Source organism: Phoenix dactylifera, chromosome 1 (assembly GCF_009389715.1).
Source record: "Phoenix dactylifera cultivar Barhee BC4 chromosome 1, palm_55x_up_171113_PBpolish2nd_filt_p, whole genome shotgun sequence".
Taxonomy (NCBI): Eukaryota; Viridiplantae; Streptophyta; class Magnoliopsida; order Arecales; family Arecaceae; genus Phoenix; species Phoenix dactylifera.
The window spans coordinates 40,039,815-40,063,643 of record NC_052392.1 but is presented as its reverse complement, the minus strand read 5'-3'; the positions used below and the strand labels follow the sequence as shown (position 1 = coordinate 40,063,643).

The 23,829-nt window shown below is 37.7% G+C and overlaps 1 protein-coding gene across 3 annotated transcripts in view; it reads right to left on the bottom strand.

Moving 5' to 3' along the window:
* LOC103706113 (starch synthase 3, chloroplastic/amyloplastic) overlaps window positions 1-23,829 on the bottom strand; it is a 36,831-nt gene that overhangs the window by 9,279 nt on the left and 3,723 nt on the right. The window contains exons 4-12 of one of the 3 annotated variants that reach the window (XM_039114463.1): window positions 22,385-22,599; window positions 21,965-22,235; window positions 20,476-20,651; window positions 19,294-19,401; window positions 13,267-13,376; window positions 8,989-9,091; window positions 5,603-5,773; window positions 3,240-3,368; window positions 661-2,737 (exon numbers count right to left, since the gene is read on the bottom strand). In XM_039114463.1, coding sequence (XP_038970391.1) covers window positions 2,705-2,737; window positions 3,240-3,368; window positions 5,603-5,773; window positions 8,989-9,091; window positions 13,267-13,376; window positions 19,294-19,401; window positions 20,476-20,651; window positions 21,965-22,235; window positions 22,385-22,599 — 1,316 coding nt within the window. In that variant the 3' untranslated portion in view covers window positions 661-2,704. Of the gene's footprint in view, window positions 1-660; window positions 2,738-3,239; window positions 3,369-5,602; window positions 5,774-8,988; window positions 9,092-13,266; window positions 13,377-19,293; window positions 19,402-20,475; window positions 20,652-21,964; window positions 22,236-22,384; window positions 22,600-23,829 lie in introns of those variants that run through there. The other 2 variants (XM_039114457.1, XM_039114453.1) reach the window with 2 other exon arrangements.

Here is a 23,829-nt window from a genome sequence, read left to right as displayed (position 1 = left end):
TAGTGTGAATTGGCTTTCTATATAGGAGCTATTTGGAGCCCTGTAATTGAAGTTGCATTGCAACTCAAGTCGCATTACAACTTAAATTGGAGTAGTTGATTTACAACAATGCTCGTTTTTTGTGATAGGAGGGAAAAGAGGGGCGACATGAGAAAGATGGAGAGAAGAGGGGGTGCGATCGTACCCCGCGACCATGGTGGTCCACAACACCATGTCCTTCAGCAGGGTCCTCTCGAAAAGCCCCTTGGCGAGGCTCATGTTATCGGTCTTGGTATGGGTGAAATCAACAAAGTCCAAGATACTGAGTCTCTAACAGACATTCCGATGAACATCTTGCGAGCAAACTCTAGGTCGGAGCACTTAATGCAAATGAAGATGAGGGTGTTCTGGACGAGGAGGCTGGCATCAAAGCTGCCAGCGGTGAGGGCCTAGATGTGCACTTGGGCACCCATGGAGAGGGAATGGGTGATGGTGCAAACCTTGAGGAGGGTGAAGAAGGTGAAGGAGAGAGGTAGGGTGGGGGGTAAAGATAACACATGGTGGCATAAAGGCGGAACAGGTGGGCCATGATGGAGGAAGAGGAGAAGGAACGGAGGGCTCATTGCAGATGAGAGTAGTCCAAATAAAGAGGTTGGGGTGGGGAAACTAGGCGAAGATGAGGAGCGAGTATGGGTGGGTAGGGACGAAGTAGGCGATGCCACGAAGGAGGCGGATGATGAGAAAGCTGCTGCGGCGAAGGCCAAGGGAGAGGAGGCGACCGTGGGCATTCCGAAGGTGGTAAGAACCTGTGGAGGCATCGAGAGTGGCAATGAGGAACTGGAAAGCAGGATGGGGAAGGAGGAGAGGATGGGGGAGGTTTGGCACGACATGGCTAGGAAGATCCAACAGGAGGCAAGGTTAGGATGGAACACCGAAGAGGAGGGAGGCGATGACATGTGGTGGGATGCTAAGACGTTGATCAAGATAGAATAATTAGAAAATCTTTTTTTTAATTAAGATACCTACTAGAATGGCTGCAACTCTTCTCACTTCCATCTTGACCACGAGTCGACCTACTGCAAGATGGCCGAGTTGCAACACAACGAGCAATTCAACTTACTTTGCAATTGGACTTGTAGAATCCAACAAGTATGCTGGCCCACACGTGCAACTTGAGCTGCTTGTGTCTCTACTTATAGGACTCCAAATAGCATCATAATTTGGTTGCATACTTACCATCTTAATATCTGCATGTGAGTAATGCCCCTAATAAAGTCTATGATAAGTACTTGGAGAATCCTCTACTACTAAGCCCCTGGAGCATCCTCCGATATGTCATGGCCTGTTATGATCTGGTCCAAGCACAATTGAACCCAAAAATTCCAAGCTTTACAAAAAGCAATGGACAAGTTCATTCAAGATGTCAGCAAAGCATTAACTAACATGAACCAGTTAATATATGAAGTTTAGAGTCTAATGTCAGCAACTAGCACTACTACATTAGGTATATCCAATTCTGGCATCACCAACATCTAATCCAAATTTAGTTGGGTCATCATTTTGTTGTTAGTGATCAACAGTTATGTATGAGGGGTCCTTGGATTAATCTTCTGTTGCCATTGATTATGGAGTATCTTGATGCTAGAAAGGACAGCACTTTATTCCACCCACCTCTAGCTAGCTTGGCATCAGAATTGTATGTCAGTTTGAACCACCAAAAGGATGCCAATTTTAGTTTATTCTCTTTTGTTTTGATGTAATGAGTTTACAAATGGACTCTACTGTCCTGAGCAATTAAGAGACCTAGAGAACACTGTAATTAACCTTGTAATCCTTACTTTTGAGCATCAAATAGTATTTTTATATAGAGAGAAATTTGCTATTTTGCTTTATCTCTTCAGTTGTAAAACACCATATAACCTTTGTAGTTTGTACTCATTCTCACTTGGTCCAACTGCCAAAAATTTTACTAGCTAGATAAGCTGGCGCCTTTAAGTATAGATGCTATGTTAACTTACATTTTGGTATTTAAGTGAAATAAAATAGGGGACCGGAGGCAGAGCCCCGCCTCCGCGGCTCCCCGGCCTCCGCCTCCTCCACACGGAGGCTCCCTGGCATCTACCAGCCGGCCTCTCTCCTCCTTTCTCTTCCTCTCCCTCCCCCGCTCTCTCTCTCTCTCTCTTTTTCTCTCCCGTTCTCCCTCTCCCCCGCCTCTACTGTGTCGGTATAGGGTTGGCATGGCACGGCGCAGGGCAGTACCGACTCGTGCCGTCGAGCAACCGGAACAGGAGCCGGTACCAGCACAACAGACGTTGGTTGCGACCCTAAAAAATCTACAAAGATGTCTAGTTCTAGTTCTCCAACCCAGCATGTACTCAATGTTATTAAGCTCATTACTAACATCTCTTTTTATCACCTTGTTGATCAATATATCATCACTTTTTATTCATCTTCTAACAGCATGCTCGAGCATCATTGGTTGTGGACGCAAAAAGTAATTGACCTTCACTTCAATGATGATTCATTTTGTTTCCACTTTCATACACTGACTATAAGTAAACAGTATAGGATGAACATTGATGTGAGAATCGGACTCAGACAAGCAGCCCCATGTCTGTCTTGGCAAGCAAAAAAACAAACTTGCAAAGTTATTTTAATACCAAATCCTTTGTCAATATCCAAAATGAATATGGGGAAGTTCTAATGTCATTATGGTGGATCAAACTCATGTACCGTCCAACACTCCAATCTCTGAAACCTGCAAGTGAAGAATTTGATGAGAACCTTAGTGTCTAATGCGTAAAGGACTCACAATACATATCTAATATAGATCATTTGAGATATATACACAAGTTTCTAGTAAAATACTGACCAAACTAAGAACAAGTGAAAATCTATAATAATTTTATTACTTCCCCTATCGATCCATTAATACTATATACATTTAAATCGGAGAACCATAAAGCTGTCATAACTTTTAACTCATACAACCCTCCATTCATCATCGCTTAAACAACATCCTGACGTTTAAACTTCAAGTTAACCATGCTTAAACAAATCAAAATTAAGTTTGATACTCAGAGCACATCAAGTATATATATAATGGAAAATGCATGAACCACATGAAGAATTTAGATCATGAACTCAAACATCAAGAACCTCTATAGTGAAGAAACAAAAAAAAAAAAAGAGAGAGTACCAATTTATAACATAAAAGAACTTTTGACGTCAAAGCTTTCAACAGGAGTTATGTAACTTACAGGAATAAAGTTATCATTGAATGGATCCCAGATATCTAGATCAATTCCATTTAAAATACCATGGAATTTAAAAAGATGAGGAGAAATTGCAGGATTTCCTGAGACCTCCTTGGAATATGTGGGCGAAACCTGCAAAACAGAAAAAGTTGAAAAGTGATTAAAATAAGGAGCACCGCCTACAAAGAAAGGCTGGGTGTTGTCTTACCAAATGCTGCTCAAAATTACTGTTTTAGCACAAATTTTGGATTCTGACCATAGTTAAATTAGAGGATTGACACAAAATAAACCATGTTCAAAGGATGATTAAACAGTAAATTGTGTGCTGCAGAAAGATAGTGATTTAAAGAGCATGGTAGCTTAAATGTATCTTGCTAACATTAAGAAATAATGTTAGAACCATGTTTTAAGTCTTTGTACCAGACCCTATCCATTATCTTACTAGAATGGTCAGTATGTTACAGTATGCCCAATATTGACACATGTACATTGTTGAAATCAGCATAGCACCTATATCATGTGTTGACATGGAAGCGCATCGAGCCAAATTGGTATGGTGCTCCCCAAGGAAGGTCGTACCATTCCAAATCGCCCTGTTCGGAGCATACCGAGCTGTACTCAGGGCGGGACGGCATGGTTTCACCCTTTGGTTCGAAAAACCGACGAGGGATGGGAAGAGAGAGAAGGAAAGAGAGGAAAAGAGAGAGGGAGGGAGGGATAGAGAGGCGGAGGGAAGGAGGCAGAGAGGGCTTTGGAAGCCCCTTCTCCGCGGCATCATAATAGGGGATTCAGCCTCTTTGTTTTTTGATTTTTTTTTTTTTTTAAGTGAAGTCGATAGAGGCTGGAGCCCTTGTTTCGGTTTCGAAATAGGGGCTCTGCCTCCGTTACGATGCCGCATAGGAGAGGACAAAACAGGGGCTCTGCCTCTATTACGACGCCGTAGAGGAGAGGAGGGCTTCAAAAGCCCTCTCTCCCCCCTCCCTCTGCCTCTCTCTCTTCGCCGCCCTCTCTCCCTCCCTTCCTCCCTCCCTCTCCCTCCCTCCACTCTCTCTTTTCCTCTCTCCTTCCCTTTTTCCCCCTCCCTCTACCTCCCTGCCCTCTCCCTCCCTCCCCCTCTCTCTCTCCCCTTTCCTCTCTCTCCCCCTCCCTCGTCGGTTCTCCTTTATCGGTACGCACCGAAACAACACTACACCGTAACGTACCATACTGCCGGCCCCCCAGCATAGGTGTTGGTTCCGGTATAGTGTACCTTGGTGCTCTTTGTACTAGCTGATGTGGTTGATAGTCTAAAATTTGGTTAGAACTACTCCATGAACACCATATGATGTCATCAGCAACTGTTCAATTATGACAGTTGCAGGGAAACAAGGATGTTGGATCAAACATGAATTCTAGAATTACTTTTGAGATTACCACATGCAGATAAGAATGACAATGGAAAAGTATGCAAATATAATATGGCTGGCAGTCAGAACTGAAGAAAAGAAAATGTTTGAGAGCCATATATATTCATGACATTATATGCAAGAGAACTAATTTGGCATCAATTTGAAACTAGGGAAAAAAGCAGTCACTTTCTAGAAGACAAACTTTTGAAATAGTTCTAGGTCATTAGTATCGAAAAGACACATGACAGTGGTGAGGTCGATGTCCGTTCGACCTTTGATCTTTCTATGTATTTCATGCATCTATTTTTTCTTTGTATCTGTTGATTGTTCACATACATGATGCTGCCATCATGCCATGGCTGATCACAAGCTAACATGATATCAATGCCAAATTTGCTAGACGTGATGAGTTCAAATCCAGTCCAAGCCAATCAATTAACATGGCTATCCTCTAGACCCCATTCTAGTTTCCATGTGGATGATTTGGTCTGCATGTGAAAGGGGGTGTTAACTTTAAAATATTTTGTTGGATCATTTTCTATCAGCTACTTCTGATTAGTTAGCACCTTCTTCTAATTAATATTGTTTCTGTAGAGAAACATCTAGGAAAGCAATCAATGAGACATAACTTGCATGAAATAGTAATGGAACTATAACACCACATAAGTAGTGGAATAAATGGGTTAATATTTTCCTAATAAAACTATAAAAAGGACATTAAGGGGGAAATTTTCTCAATTAAGGAGATCATCATTTCAGAGATATCAAAATATGGTCTACAGCTCAAAAAACTAATAAAGGAACACGACAAGCACATCTAATATTCAATAAAACAAAAACATTAGCCAAATCTCACCATCCAAAGCAGAAACTAGATATGAAGGTAATGAAATTATATACTGGACATTGTATATAGTATGTTAGTGATGACTAACTGAAATGCTAAAACGAATATCCCTGCAAGAGTTAGGTACTAACAGTTGTAGCCTTGTCAGCATGTGTCATTGCTTTGCCAATGTGGTGTACCCCATACTCAAGATTGTGAATAGTAAAGACAACTCGAGCATTACTCAGTCCATCATGCCTATAATGTTCTTTAAATAGCCATGCCACGGGGGCACTAGACCAATCATGGCAGTGCAAAATATCCTGTCCATAGAGATACATCAACTATTAGGAAGTTTACGTTAAAAAAAGAATGATATAATGGTGTTGATTACTATCCCAGAAAAATACCAAAACAAGCAAAAAGAGGGACAGAGAGCGAGAGAGATTTCTAGCAAGTAGATAATTGTACAAATTTGGCTTTAAACTTCATAATTTTTGCCTTTGTGCAGATACTTTACCATGCAGAACTCTAGACCTCAAAAGACTCCATGTGCAAGTATATAGTCACTTGAGTAAATCAATTTTTTTTTTATTTTAAAAACAAATGAATGGTTCCTATAGATCAAATATACAAGAAAAGACAGTTTATTTGAGTCATGTAAATCACCAATAATTGGTCATCCAACTACTTCATTGAAGACAATTTTTAAAAATAAATCTTGAAGAGACAAATGATAGTAATTTTAATGCAAAATTTCAATTTAAGATGCCAAAAAATCTCATAAAGGTGTATTTTGCTGCAATTGGTACATGTTCTAATGAAAGGATAGCCAACTGAAAAATAGACAACTAATAGTTTTCTAAAAGCTTGTATCCTGTGCTTACATGTATATGGAATTCTATTTACAGTACTCACATGCTACACATGACGGTTATAGGCCATTATAATGATACATCATCTGCATGCCCCATTTGATAGACAATTATACTCTTGCAATGTTTGCTACCAGTTCCTATTATCTCATGGCATCAGATCTAAGAATCCCCTTCTCGAATTTGCTAAGTAAACTTCAAGAATCATTTTATAAAAATAGCAATTATATCAACAATCCACATCGCCAGACATGGTCACAGGATGAATGTCATCATGTTAGAACCTTTATTGGAGCTAGATGTGTAGTTTGCTAAGTAAACATCACAAGTCATTGTACAAAAATGGCAACTCTATCATCAATCTACATCACCAGACATGGTCACAGCATGAGTGCCATCATGTTAGTATCCTCATTGGAGCAAGATGTGTTAGATGCAAGCTGAGAAAACAAGATCTTAGATCTATTCCAGAAAATGTTTTCAGATTATTTTTTGAATCATTACTAAAATCAGAAAATCTAAGCAATCAAAGAACTAAAGAAAAAGGGTAGGAAATCCTGGATTGAAGCATGCTGGGTGCTGTCCTAAGAGGATAGAATACTGGCTCTGTGCACAGGGTTCTCACAATCTACTCTGAAGATATGACCAACTCTTGCATATGCTCCATTGCTACACTGCACAAAGAAGCATTTGAACCAATCTTCTCAATTAAAGACGGAAAAAGGAAAAGGATTTATATGGTTAATACTCACTGAAGAGTTTATGAGCGGAAGACATGAAAATGATGTGGGAGTTGGGGTTTTAGAAAGGAGAAGCTCTGGGACAAGTTTGGGAAAAGGTGGGAACTATTAATATTATATCAATATTTTTTACAGGAATTGCACAAGGAAACGTGGGTTGTTCCCCACTAACCTTAACCAATAGAGATGTTACCCAACAAATCTTACCGCATTCTCGCACTCACCAACCTAGGGAGAGAGGTCAAATCAGAGGTCCTTGAGGAAGAGGACAAACTGGTCAAAGAAAAAAAGAAACGAAAAGAAAACAATCAAAAATTGGTAAAAGTGAAACCATCTTTTCCCAACAATCACCCACATGGTTCCTTTTTTGTAAAGAATAAAATACAAAAAATTGGGCAACAAATCCTCTGCAATAAGTGAAGGCATCTTCTGATTATCTTATCAAGTATGAACTGTGGCTTACGGATCTATACGATGGCTCACCAGTAGAGTTGTAGATGTTGATGTTACTGTATGGAATCTATGGATGCTTCTTACGTATATATAAAATATTTTATTTACTGTCAAATCCCAATCATATCATGTCCTACTTCTAAAGATTGTATCATATCTACATAATTCAATCATATCTCATATCTGTGTCCATGCCTCAAAGACAATGATTAGCAAGGACACTTTTTCCCATGTTTTTATTTGACCTGGCCTGAGCTTCAAGCTGCACAAATTCCTTGTTGAGGCATCTCATGTTTCCCTTGACAACAATCACACGCACCTATTAGGCCACTTGTATTTAAATTCATGACTCGGTCTAAACAAGTTAGCCAAGTGTTGGTAACTGATATTAGCACACATGTACTCCTGGAGTCAATGACATATGCAAAAACTATGAGATAAAAACATCTCTGTTAGTGTTGAATCACTTCTCAAGCAACTAAGAAACAAACACTGTTACCATATCATGGTCATCATACATAACTTGCAGCCATGTCAAATGAGTCACTAAAAGTGATCGTTGGCTATTATTTTTAGGAAAAATAAATTTAAGACACACTTCTCTCAATTGACTAAGCAAACAGCTGCATCTCCATCAATGCCAAACAGTTCTAAGGAATTACATCTCATGGTACCAATGCACCAAACATAAATCAAAAATGAGTAATGCAAGTGTCTCAACCATCAAATCATGATGTGTTAGGCTCATTCAGTTTAAATAACCAAGTGGTGTGGTGTTATAATTATCCACCTGTCTTTTCACATGACATAAGGGTTATTCTGATGGCAAATGCCCTGAGCCAATGCAAATTGCAATGTAAACTTGAACTACTACAGTGCTTAACGTTTGAAATGCCCAGTACGGGGTCTACCGGTCAATATTAAGTATGGCATGTACTGTGGTACACCTCCATACATACTCATGGTTTATCCAAGGTCTGAAATAGCATGGTATATTATGATAATCTACACGCTCAATATACCTTGGTATGCCTCAGTAGAGGAATATCATACCGCAGTACAGTCAGTTTTTCAAACCTTGCCTGTACCCTATGCTCATGTGATGATTTGTTGCTTCAGATTGATAGGCTAGTACTAATCTTGTCCGGTATCGATGTTAAGGCCTTCTAACAATCAGCATAGCTCAGCTTCTGAACCGTTATTTGCAGATTTATTCAATTATTTAACCAACATGATCAATCAAGTAGGGCTCATCAATACCAACTTCTGTACGACTGCCTCTGCATTTTATTTTAGAAGGTAATATTTCTGGTTGTTTAAAAATTTAAAAATATGCCAATAAAATCTACTACATATAATAAATAAAATGAACAAAGTATGTAAAAATTTTACCCATAGAATGAAAATGAAAAGATATTATAATTTTTAAAATAATCAATATTCACAGACATGTATATAACTTTAGCTTACAGGACAAGATCCACTTTGGAATAGAAACTCAAGAGCTGCATGACAAAAGAAACCAAATCTATCACCATCATTCCTGCCATAGATGCATCCAACCGAAAACATTCTGCAAAACAAAAAAGTATTTTAGCCTCATAATAGTGACTCTGTTGCAGGAAAGAATGTTACTAGATATTCTTTGATCTTAAAAACTTGTATACAAGAAAATTACATAGAATAAACACAAAATCCAAGTTATATATGAGTGCATGGGTAAAAACTAATAAATTTACAGCCATAATTTATTATATATATTAATCCATATATACTACAAATATTTTTTTAGTTTTAAACTATTTGATAAGAACTCAAAATACAACATGGAAGTATCAGTATCTATAAGGATCAAGAAAGAGAACTTTTGAGTAATCCCTTAACTCTCTAAGGGATTTACATCACCCTAATCCAAGACATTTATACAATGATGCCAAGAATGATACCAGAAGTCAGTATATCCAAATACAAATGGAAGAGCAACGTCGGCGGAACCGGTATCAGGCACCGTACAGGTTGCCCGGCAGGATGAGTCGGTACAGGCCCGTGTCGTGCCGTGTCGGCCCCTTTCGACACAGTAGAAGAGACGGGGGAGAGGAAGAATGAGAGAGGAAGAGAGAGAAAGAGGGGGGAGGGAGGGAAAGGAAGAGAGAGGCCGGCCCCGGAGGGAGGGAAAGGAAGAGAGAGGCCGGCCGGGGCCGGCCGACGGAGGCCGGAGAGCCTCTACACGGAGAAGGCGGAGGCCAGTGAGACGCAGAGAAGGGGCTCCGCCTCCGATCCCCTATTTCGTTCAAAACTGGGGCCCGGAAGGGGCCCTTTTTATTTTTGCGTTTTTTTAAGTTGAAGTTAGCAATGGGGACTGGAGGCGGAGCCCCGCCTCCGCATCTCCCCGGCTTCCGCCTCCTCCGCGCGGAGGTTTCCCCGGCCTCCGCCGACCGACCTCTCTTCCTTCCTCTCCCTCCCTTCCCCGCTCTCTCTCTCTCTTTTCCTCTTTTTTCTTCTTCTTCTCTCCCTCTGGCGAAGGTGTCGCGATTTTAATGCTGGAACCGTCCCGGTCCGCCGCCGGTATGGCCCCGGACTCCCCGAACCGGCAGTTCGGGACCTTGGGGAAGAGAATAATAATGCAAAAAACAAGCACATTGTGCATCACAAGAATCTGAAAAGGCATGGTTTTGATACCAATAGGTTTATTTGGTAAGCTATGATTAAAAGGAAATGAAGATCCAAGACCATGCCATAGAAGAAATGGGATAATGAGGAAAAAGTTGATATTTAGTTCTTGTCATGTTGCACAATAACCGTAAAATCTTAGAAGAAATAGGATAGTTCCATAATTCTGTATAGTTTTAAACAGACTAATGTAAATGCATCTAGGCATTGGTAAGGATATACAGGGAAACATAAGGACCCACATATCCTCAAGAAACATAGATTCCTGTGATTGTCTGCAGAAAGAGGCCTAAGAGTAGCCAAGAATTTTATATTTGAATCTTTAACTTTCAAGATATACCATCTTGTCTCCTTAAGAAACAAGTTTCATGATGTTCTAGCCTTCTAGGGGATTTTGGCCCTTGTACAAGCTTTTGATATTCTAATAAACTGAGGGCTTTAGCGGACTTTTGCAATTGCCATCCCAATATCTCTGCTTTAGATATTATAACTAGAATTTAAGGCACGGGAAAAGAACTGGTTAAGACCTTAGAGATCACTATGGTTTCAATTACCAAGGATTGTAATGGAATTTTTATTAATAGCTTCTAATGCTAGATCTAATATCTTAACAGGTGCTTAATGAGTCTCTGAAGGTTATTCAAGTTCTAAAATAAAAGCTGCAGCACTGACTTTACTGCAACAGAAAGGAAAATTAAGACAGGACAAGAGAAGGAAGAAGAAAGAACAGATTCGACTGATCAGCACTATACTTCTTTATCCTTGCATTTTTTTTGGCTGTTAAGCAATAGAATAAGCAGATCAATTGAACAAAATCGTTTCATTATGCAGATGAACAGATTTAGAAGATAGGTGCAACTGGAGGAAAATGAAGGAAAAAATAAAGAAGCAAAGATGGAAAAGAAAGAGCAAGTGAAAGGGAGCATCAGATTTTCCTTCAGAAAACTAAATCGAACCGAAATAACCATAAACACAACAATCCAGCCTTTTACCAACTATGAGGATTGACCTTATGGATTCTCATTCACCAAGTATTTCTGATGTAATTTCAAGATTCTCCATATCCTTCCTCACAACCTCCATCCATGTTATCTTATGTCTTCCTCTCCTTTCTCTACAAGCTTCAAGACAAACTGAAGTATATCTCCTTATGGAGCCTCCTCAATAATTTTTCCATCACTTTGTCCTTTTGTGCAACTCCTACAACTCCCCTAATATACTCATTTCGCAATCCATCCTTTATAGTTTTATTACACATCTTAACACTCTCATTTCTGCCCAAAGATAGACCGTCGGCAAAGAACAGAAACCAGAATAAGTCCTATGAGTTGGACTTTACCATATTTGAATCAGGCAACGACATGTTTCTCGCTGAAACCATTGTAAACCCCATGTTTGAATAGCAGTGCTAAAGCAGCAAACAGAATGAATAGGTCTCCTAATTTTAAGCCTCTTTGGAGCCCACAGCAAGCCTAACCCAATCCCACTCATTTTCCCATGTAGAGGCAGCCTGCATTTACTTTTCAAGACTAACAATATTTTGTAAAGTTTCAACAAGTGTACCTTTTTAGAGTCTGTTATTCCAACATGCATTTATATGCTTGTATTTAAACATTTTTGTTTCATTTAAAGAAAGGTGCAAAACATTATATTTGTGAATCAAGCTAACAGTGAACGTCCTGAGCTTAACCTCACTGTGGAATAGCAAATGATATTCGCACACCCTATTAGACAACCAATAAATCTAAGAAGACAGGTCCATATTTCACCTACTGTCCACAAATGGGACAATTTGAAGACCAGATTTTGGCTCAACGAAATGATAACATAGTTCTTGATAAACTCAGAAATCAAAGCGGCACCCAAAAGTTTATAGGTGTCAAACAGTAGAAGGTTTTGTATCATTCCATCAATATGATTGCAAATATCATACCTCTCAAAGTGTAAATGTGAAAGACAAAATTGCATACATGCTCATGTTGACAAGATGAATATCCTTGAATCAAGAACCTAAGAAAATAATTATAATATTGTACAAAAAGCTTATTGTGCCTGAGATCTAGCCTATCACCAAGACTTATGTCTGTGTAGGTGAAAAACACCAACTTGCACAGCTTGACAGGTGCTGTAGGTCCCGCACCAGACATCTCTTGGGGCCCATGCAAATTTTGAAGTTGATTAACGCAATTGGTGGTATAACTTACATGAACATCTAGATTAAACACAAATACAAGAACAAAATTTAAAAATAAATAAATAAATAAATCTTACCTCAAATAACTGGCGCAAGTTTCATCTTCTAATACAAGCTCGATTTATTTTGATATGGTGATGTCTTTAGTTAATTTGAAGCATATATTTATGAATGCATGACTTGACAAGATATTACAATCAGACTAACAAAATCTAGAATGGCTAGTTTATGGTTAAAGGTCAATGCCTACTAGTAATCATGAAATTAAACAACTAACAATAATTTTCTACTACCATGAAAAAGAAGGCAAAAGATTGCCATACTAGTTGATTAAAAAGGAAGATGCCTTAGTTACAATTTAGAAGAGAGGATTCAGTCTAGACTCTAAACCAAGGTTCGCCGTTCCGGTACCTAACCCATACCAATGCCACACTATCATAGTGTCGGTACGGTGCGGTACGCGGTATGCCTGACGTACTGAGTATCAATATGCCACCAGTACCGGACCGGTACGTTATGCCCAGTACAACATGCTTAACCATCAATCTGTCAATTAGAGAATATGAGGTGAACAAGACAAAGGATCTACAGGTGACAACCTGCGTAACCATCAATCTAATATAGCTGCTAGAGAAAACAGGAGAAAAAATGCGTTTTATTAAAATGTTCATATTTTGGAAAATGTATAAGATAGCCAAATGAATAGAACATAGGATCTATAGGTAACAACATGCTGAAACAGCAGATTCTAATGGACTGTTGCAAGTGAAAAGGAATGATGTTTTTAATTATCTTACAAAGCATATATTTTGGAAAAATTAAAAGATGACCAACAGAAAGTAACAATTCTATGATGTAAGACTAAAATTAAATTACTACATTACCCATTGTGAGGCTCTAGAAAGTAAACAGAGAGGCCTTCAACTTTTCCAAACCAAACTTTTACTTCTGTTCCACCCCAGCCAAAGCTTTGATGAAAATGGAAGTCCTTCACCTACATTGCAACAAAGGTAGTTAAGTAGGAAAATTTCCATTATAAACAATGTATACACATGAAAGTTACAGGAATGAGCTTGCAATCTGAAGCCTATTGTGGTGGTAAAGAAACACAAGCTATTATTTGTTCTCCAACGAGCACACTCCAAAACCATATACCAGGTACAAACTTGATAGTCACAAGGAACCCTTATTGTTGATGGAACTGAGGGAACCAGAAGCAAATCAGCAACTCATATAAATAGCACACACTGTTTTATTACAATGAGAGAGAGAAGAGAGAGAAGTGTGAAAGAGAGAGAGAGAGACAAATATATAATTATGTAGTACTGTCAGCATCTGAGGACATAATATTCTTCTCCAACGAGAAAAGGAAACAGCAATTCTGTTAAAACTGTATACAGAAGTCTGACAAGGAAGAAAATTCAGTGAATCATAGAATTTTAGTAGACCACATTCGTACTCTTAAAGTCTTGCCAAGCTAAAACCCTTTTACCGCACAATATAATCCAAAACTTCCTGAAAATTAATGTTGGATTCCCATAGAACACCATAGAGAAAGAAGACAAAAACTGCTCCATAACAATCCTATTGACTTAAGACTTCTCTAACCTGTACCTCAAATCAGACTTCTAAATTAATAAAGATGCAATTCAAAATAGAGCTTTAATCCTGCCTCAGAAAGGAAGCGGGTTTGCCTAGCTGATCAGCAAAAATTGTGTTTCAGCTGACTGCAAAAGCCATAAGTTTCGCATTGGCATTGTGTACGATAACTTCAAGATGCATGCCAATGCATAAGTGTTTAAGATGCATGCTAGAATAAATTCCAATGAATGGCATCCACAACTGGCCAAGGAATGAACCCTCTTACTAACATAAAACACAAGAAATTAGTACGGACAACAGGTTAGTTTTGGGTCAGCTCTAATTGTAGTGCAAAACTAAACCATCCATGCACAAGTAAACCTGATTCACAAGCCTAAATCATACTTGATAGTGGAACTCATATTCATTGGATAATGGGTAGTTATCAGGTGTTAGCTGGGCAGTTTGGACGGAGTTAAGAGAGAGACAGATTATAAATTATATACAATAGATAGTATATACTATATCTTTCGGATTATCAGGTTTTGCATATGAACAAGCCCTGTAGCATAATTTAACATGATAAGGTTATAGGTTTGTTTATAGGACCAGAACCTCCCAGATAGCCAAGGAGCTCCACTTTGAACCTGAAGCTGAGAACCTGAGATTTTAGGTTTTATTCAGGCAAGGACAACCACGTAGCATTAGCAAAATATTGAACCTAGAGTCACCCCATAAAATAAAATATCCAAGCTTTATACTATAGAGACTTATAGTCTCTTTGGAAAGAGAAATCATCAGTCATTACCTACCTATGTAGAAAGAGTCTGAGATTTAGAGGCCATTATTCAAAACCAAGGGTTTAATTCTAGTCAATAGATCGGACTGGTCACTAACCGGGTCCTGAGATGCACCGAGGACCTTAATTCCCTCCTACCAAGATGTCCCGGTTGGTCTTGGTTTCTACCAATCAATACCAAGCATGACATGGACTGAACCATCGAGTATAGACTAATACAAATGGAGATCCACAAAATAGGCTTCTAGTCCCCTTCTTTAGTTGTTGGCATTTGAAACAGAAGAGGAGAAAAGGAAAGGAAGAAAGAGAGGGAAAACAACGGGAAAAACAATATTTGATATTTAAAAAATCAAAAAAAGAAAAAAATCACCTAAACCTAATTTATGACCAAAACAAAAATAAACCCAAAGGAACCATAAAAAGCATCAAAAGAAAGAAAAAAAGAGAAATTACAAAAAAAATAGTGCCTCTGTGCATATTATGACATTAGCATATCCAAATTGTCAATACAATACTATACCAGTACCATAGCAACCCAATCCTCCAAAAATACCAACACCATGACCAGGACTCCAAACCTCGTTGAAAACTCATTTCTCTTCTTAAATCAATCTAGGTCCTACATCAAGTGTTCACTTGATGACAAAATGATGGAAAACAAATTGTAATGACCTGCATATATAGAGTTGGGCCTCAAAGAGGAAAAGCGAGGTTTGGGCATAACCTTATTGTTATTTGTCTTATTCCAAAGCATAGTATGTCGTACCGTACCAAATCGGACGGCACCCGGCATACCGTACTATATCGATATTGGTACCGGTGGCATACCGACTCTCGGTACGTCAAAAAAAATTATATATCATACTGTACTGATACCATGCTAATATGGCACCGGTACGGGGTCCGGTACCGAGTTGGCGAACCTTGTTTTAAAGTAAAAAAAAAAAAAAATGCTAGAATTAAGAAGTATGGGCAATCAAGAGTTCAGCTGACCTTGCCCTGTGGGTCAGAGTCTGCAGTGGTATTAAAAATCCTAATATGAATGTATAATAGCATTAGAAGGGTTTTGGTGTGGAGTTGTAAATGTAACTTAAAAAGTTTATATGCCGAAATTTAATGTAGTAAATCAGCAAGCACACAAAGGATATTAGTGTGGAGCAAGGCTTGCTGGACTGGCCTGTATGGCCCTGTACCAAGCACACTTACCAGTAAGGTACCGATATAGTACCAAGATTCAATTCAATATATAAGCGAAACCAGTCCGAACCAAGCAAAACCGACCTATACCAACTGAATCCAAGTTATACAGGCCCATACTGCCTGATTCTAGGCAATTTCATAGTTGAGCATGAGTAACTACTGCGTCGATATGTGCATATTGCATTATAACGAATGTACCATACCATACCGATAAGGTATCAGTACAACAACCAGCACCAATACAATGAACCTTGGTGTTGAGAGTGTGAAATAGAGGAAAATAAAGGAATGAGTGAAAAGAGAGATACGAAGGGTCAAACATTGCGACATTTTATACATTTAATTTAATTTTGCACCCTTAGGCATCGAAAAAAAACTAAAGTACACTTCTAGTATTGTGGGTCAAACTCATAAAACTCTTTAACGATCTCTAAAAGCCGCAAATAAAGAATTTTATAAGTATCTAATGACATTTTATACATTTAATTTAATTTGGCACCCTTGGGCATCTAAAAAAACTAAAGTACACTTCTAGTATGGTGGGTCAAACTCATAAAACTCTTTAACGATCTCTAAAAGCCGCAAATAAAAAATTTTATAAGTATCTAACTATGTAAGAGTCTAACGCATATCAATCAAGATACAAGTCGAACATTGAAACCTTAAGCTAGACGAAGTGTCTAAGTAACACAAGATGTTTTGTTTGATATCACTCGTGCTTTTTTATGTGATGATCAAATTTATAATTTCATATATACAAAGCAAGGTCCGCCATTTCGATACTGGGTATCATAACGGTACCTTTCCGGTTAGGTACGGTATGAGTCGATATGGTACGGTATGCATCTGTACCAAAACGGCCCTCCAACCATTTTTCTCACTTTTTATCTTGGTACACCTCAATATAGGATGGTACAAAATAGTACGAGGCATGTACCGATCCGAATTTGAGTTTCATACCGGTTCCCATCCGGTACAATATAGTACATCCCACACGATCAGTATATGGTTGTACGGGAATCCATGATACAAAGCCAAACTTCTTTCATGATCAAGCTCTTGAGATACCATGGAATGAACATGGAAACAAAAGATGCTAGACCATTGCAAGTTTGATTCCCTTAACTAACCATAAGGCAATCATAATTCAGATGTTCTCCATGTCTCTTGTCAAAATATGATTTGAGCTCACATCTTTAATTAACACATAAGCTATAAATCAACAAGCAACGAGTTCAAATAACTACTTGATATAGATCAGTGCCTTACCAGCTTCAATCACAAAAAGACAGCACCTCACCATCCACTATTGATTATTGGCAACTCACGGACAACAAGAGTATTTCAGAATCTTATCAACATTATATTCTACCAAAAACTTTCATTAACATTCTGCACAAAATCAACAGATATGTCCTAATAGCATTGCCCCCACCCGTCACAGCCATAAGATGTCAAATCATGGATTCTGATCAAACCACATTGTCAATGCATTTCAACTTTGCATCAAGTCTGCCAACTCGACATGACTATCAAAATCTAGCAAGAAGACATGCAAAATGAGATCAGAATGACAAAAGGAAAGCTCAGAAGTTGATCAAGCCCCCAAGAATATGGTACAACTAATGGGCAAACAAACCATAGCAGAAAAGAGATGGGCGAAATAAGCTGATACAAATGAAGCCATTGCCTAGTCTCCCAGTCATCCTCACAGTAGCTTCGATTTGTCAAGAAGACAAGGTGTGCGTTCTCAAACTTAAGGGCGAGTTCTGCACGGTAGAAGTGAACTACTGCAGCCAGCTGCAAAACTACAATGCAACATGAATCCAGGTCTTTGCTTTGAAAATGTTTTTAGTAAAGACAATTTGTTTATCATTTTCCATGACATCAGCAGAGTTTTGGGATTATACCGGACTTCTTCATTTCTTATTTTGAGATACATGTGACAAGAGCAACTACTCCCATGAGGAACAGCTTCATTTCATATCTCTTCTCTGTCAATTACACAAAGAAACTGGAAGAAGTACAAGGGCCAGACATGATAGAGCCAAATTACTATACATAGCTTTCTTTGGGAGTCGCATGAATTTCACATATGCTAGTACTTAATAGATCCTCGAAGGACATAGAGAGATGCCCGGATCAACCAATCTTTCTTCTTTTCCTACTGTCTCCTTTTTTTTCATCAGTATTCTATGTCCTCCATCTTCATCGCTGCAAATCTGATGATAAGCAGATTCCGATCCTCTTATAGAGATTCTAGTAAAGTAGTCAAAACTCAAAAGAACAGACCGTAACCCCTGTTTCCACTCCATACCTTTTTCTCTCTTCAAATTTCTGAAAAAACTATGCATCAATCTACTTAAAAATATAAAAGATCCTTTCTTAATGACACAAACCAAACCCTAACCCATTAATCATATTAGCTAATCCCTAGAAACATCAAATATTCTACCTAACCATCTTTTGCTTTATACTTTAATCCCTGGTGCTAGTTTACCCACAAACTTTCTGGACAGAAAGCTTACTGTTTGTTATGAATCCTAGGATCTTACTAGATCTATATTCTCAGGTCCTACTTGTGAATTCTTAGCATTAGCAGTTTAATCATAGGCACTTAAACATCCTTTTTATTTCAGAGGTGCTAGCCTTGAGTTGAGAGAAATGTCAAAAAGCGAACACCACAGACGACAAAATTATACAAGATAAGGTCACAGTTAGCACATTGTCAGAAAAAATAAACAGTTAGCTAACTAGCATCCAGAAAACATAATGCAGTTTGCAAGGTTTACAATAAACTCATTTAACATCGTTGTCATTATTAGATCAAAGTAATATTCCAAAGGAACAGAAAAAGTGGAAGGAAACAAGAGCCTACATTCATCTCTTTTTTTCTTTTTTTTGTTCCCAAAGTCATATTTGCTACATGCAAAAAAGACATAATGTATAATATCATTTACAAACATAACTACTACAAATTAATACAATGTAAGAACTGTTTGTGTACTGAGGGTTACATGTGCCCAGATAGAGTTATTAAAGAAATAGCTGTGAAACTTAATTCATGCAAAGAAAAATGATATTGGTATTACGGGCAAAATCTTGAACGCCACAAGATACCCTTGTAATAACAAGTGGCAGAATAGAGGCATGTGCTCAGTTCAGTTTCAACCAACACAATGAACAGAAGCACAGGCTTAAAAAGCCCAGCATATCATAAATGTAAGTACTTCTGGGCAGTGGTTTGAACCTCATGAACAAGCATTATGTGATTAAAAAAAAACTGTGAAAAAAATAGGCCAGATTAAAGAGTAGTGTGAAAGAGTCTTACATTGCTTAGATTCATGCAGTCATACTTTGGAAGAATAATATCAACATTATGGCCTAAATCTTGAACAGCACGAGAAAGACTTGTAACGACATCGCCAAGACCTCCCACCTGCAAAAGTTAGAAATGGCAAGGTAAACCATAAAAGGATCAGTTACTCATCAAAGTAAAGTGATATGCCTGGCTTACATCTATCACAGATAACTAATTAAACAGTATATTTTTAAGTTTCCAACAGAAAATATTTTTTGGGTTACAAAATCAATTTAGTGAAAGTAATAATGTGATAGTTCCCTGTAATGCATCAAACTATTAAAATCAAGCAGATCAAGTAGAAACTGAGAGAAAATTCTTTAAAATTCTAACAGTATGGTTCTGAGATTCTAAAAATTCACAAGGCATGCAACTCAGATGATGATGATAACAGAACTTCGATGCAGCTAAAAATAAGGATAGATAAAGGTTCTAAGGATATCGTTCCCTTTCCACCTAGGAAAGTCCCTACCTCTGCAGCTATGTCTGTCATACTAAACCTTAGAAGGAAGATTAGATAGAGAAGCATACTGAGAAACTTAGCTTAAAGCTTTACCCAACAGAATGGCATAGAGGCATAAGAAATTTATTCCAGGTGCCAAGATGACCAACTTCATGCTCTTATTGCCACTTGGCAGCCATGGATGGCCCATGCCACATCATATGAAGAATAGAATTTATTAATGGTGACTTCAGAACTCAGCTTATTTTAGCTGACCCTGATCTCTTTCCTCCCAGCATGCTTGTGGAGCAGGAAGTAATATTTGATACAATGAAATTGGATGGACATGGAAACTGAGGCAAAAGTAGACCAAACATCATGTTCTCATCATCATCATGCAATTATATTATCACAGACTAGTGAACTTTGCCATTTACTAAAAATAGCTTTTTGTTTTTCCGCCAATCACTATCTTGAGGGTCATCTTCCTAACTTTATTTAGCTTTCAAAAACCCATTCATGAATTTCATCCAGGGTGTTGTAGGTTAATTCCCCATATTTTTATTCACACTCACCAGCAAATATCAGCAAATCAAGTTCTCTCGATACTGTCTGCAAATTGAGAGAACACCAGTGTACAACTGGAGAGGCAAAAAGCACACCAGGTTGGCTGATGCTGTTCTAGAAAGAAGATAAGCAATAAAACATACCTTTGCAATAGGTGCCATTTCAACAGCAATATGTACAATGTGTGTTGCAGGCTCCTTCAAGATTCCTCCAGAAACAGGAATATGGTAGTCCATTCCATTTTTGTTGTCATAAATTCCACCATCTTCCCTCTCTGAGAAAACAAAGTCCATCATGTATGCATCAAGAGGAACCTTAACTGCAACAGCAGAAAAAATGTCATGTCATTCCTTTAACATAAGATATTGGAAATGGAGATATGCACACACGCATATGTATGTATGCATGTAAGTACATATGTATATATGTAGTAATTTTTTTCATAGTCTACATGCAAATACACATGTAAAAGGGAAAATTTAGTCAAAATATATACTTCATTATAACCTAATTACAAAAATAATTCAAAACTATATCAGTATATTATACGAGACAAGCACGTTAGAATTGTAGTTTTGTTTTTAACATATTCCAGCAACTCCGCTGAGTGTTTAATCAATATCTTGTTCTCAAACAATTAATGAAAAATAAAAACAAAGAAAGAAAAATGAAGATATGCAAATTTTTTGCAAGTTATTAAACTGCTTGCACAAATCACAGACTAAAGGCTCTATGTTTGGATTTTCCAAAGTTACTTCAAATAGAATAGACGTTTTTGCTCCATGTCATGAAGGGCTTCAAAATCAATTGGTTTTAGTGAAGATCAATAGTCTTGTTGAAGGAGGAATCAGAGTCAATACAGAAAATGTAGGAGGAATGGGCGATAATCTTATTAAAGGATGAACCTGTAAAATCATGTGCTTCCATGATAAATTATTGAATTCAATCCTTGATATAGGCTGAACTGTTAACATAAATACAGAATGAGCAATTGGAATTGCCTTTCACGCAACTAAACTTGTATGCTTGGAGAAAAGTTTGTCAGTTAAGTTTGGTAATACCAAGCTTCCTATTTTTTCCTTGTAATAATCCAAAATTTGATAGTTTAAAATTTGAATTTTTTAATAGTGGGTAACTTATGGACATTAGTCTTAGAAAGAAGGAACTCTATCTATTTCACATTAATTGGTCCTAAGAGTGGTGTAGTTGTTAAAGATAGAAGTATCATTATACACATGCCAAGAGAAGACATGCAGAGTTAGATACCCAAGCCAAGAAGTCTGCAGTATAATAGCAGGTACAAATATAAACTGTCCTATCCCAAGAAAAAAAAAAGAAAAAAGAAAAGAAAACATACAAATGGATCTTAAGTTAACTGGCCTTTTCTCCTAAGGGATACAAGGCTAAATGCTGACTTTGCCCCAAGAGATACAAAATTATAAAATATTATTGAACTTGACGTTATCCTCTAGTACTAACTATATTAATTACAAGACCACAACCAATGTTGCATGGAAAATGGCAGTCATAAGGGACATAGATATAAGGAATCTAGAAATATGACAAATATAGAAATATAGCATAAATGAATAAGTGATAGAAAAAGCGTTTGTAACTAGATGCCATTCTCACCAGTCACTTTGACATGTGAACCATTATGCGCATGCACCATTTTCTGTGGAGGTAAGGGGCCATTATGGTGAGTCCAACGGTTAAATGAGCATCTAAACCAAACTTCAGGCTTCCCACTTAAAACAGTGTTGGAGGGATTATAAAAGACTGTGACCATGCTTCCAGCTCTTACATCAAGTGGCTCAGTATAAACTATATGTTTTTGGGACAGCAAAAACATTTTCATTGTTCTTTCCTTTGTTTCAGCTTTCAGGCGTGCAGTTTTCTCAGCCTATGAGAAACAAAATAACAATATTACTCAAAAATTTTTCTTCAGTTATATTTACAATTTATCATATTAAATAAGGAAACGGAAGAAATAATAGGGTAATATCCTTTCAGAAGAAATATGATCATGCTATAACCATGGTTAAGATTGACCTTTTTCCGAACAGCCTCCTCTTTTAATTTTCTTTCTTCCTGAAGCTTTCTGTAGATTCTATGTTCTTCTTCAACCCAGAACAGATCTTCAAGCATGCAATTTGGGACTGTAGCATGAAAATCTTGGGAATTGTTGTTATCATAGATGTTTGCCTTTTGTGGTGGTCCATTGGCAAAAACCCAATCAAGAACAAGTGCATGGTCGGGTACAGCAACTGCATAAAAGGAATAAATTAGAAATTACTACATATAAGATAATATTAGGATTAGTCAAGAAGCAAAATGAAAAGAAGGTTTTATACCAAGCATGTGGAGAGATGTGGAGTGACAAACTATTTGCTTTCAAACTATTGACCTAATAGCACTAAAAGTAGAGTATATTAAGTTTTGACTTCAAATACTGCAAAATAATGTTAATTAAATAGATACACAGAAATGATTGTAGACAGATCGCAACAGTTGATTAAGTTATACCTTCCCAAGATATTACAAGGGTAAACAATCTAGCATAAAGAAGCATGTGCCTTGCCATCCCACTTTCAGGCATTCATTGGTTAAAATGCACAAACTTTGAGCTACAATATATAAATATAGGCTACTAGCCTGATAATAAATCACATGCATGCATTACTCATAGGTCTTGTGGTACCTAAATTGATGGAAATAAAGGTTGGAAGCAGGGAAGGGGGACATAGGGCATGACCCCCCAAAGTTTCCATGAGCCACTTCCCTTTAAGCCCATTAATATAGTTTAACATGGACCCAACTAGAAGGCTGGCAAACTTCTCAAAGCCTTATTACATGATATGAAGGTGTTATCTCCTATTGTTGCCACCAATACTCCATGATCTCATAGTAAATAAGACATAATATTAGATGCGTAAATTTTAGAGAAAGAAGAGCTCACAAGTTATGCTACCTCTTATTCATGGCTGAAAGAAAGAGATGTGATGGCAGGGTAGACATATATCTTTCTCCATGATTTTTTTGTTTGGAATCATCAATGAAAAAACAGGGGGGGTCGACTTACAAGTGTGAGGTAAGGTCCTCTCCATGAGTTTTCTTTTCCCCCCTTTTCTTCTTCAGTACAGATGCCATCTTGAAATCTGATAGATTGTTTATGCGCATAGTTATTTATTTGTTATCTCAAAGAAATAGTTTACTTTCTTTGTTACAGCTTCTAGGATGTATATTATGACCATATAGAAGCATGAAATGATAACATAGTGACCATGCAGAAATATGAAAATTCATATAACGTTTGGTTGCCGATGGGTTGGTCTATCGAAGAGGGATCTCATATTGCGCTCGACCACAGACTCGTAGCATGGGTGGGTGAAAACTCTTTATCTTAGGTAATGAAGGTTTTTTTTTTTATTACGATGAACTAAATACTTGTTCGCAACAAATAACTGAATTTAGTGCTATACTTTATTAATTTTTTG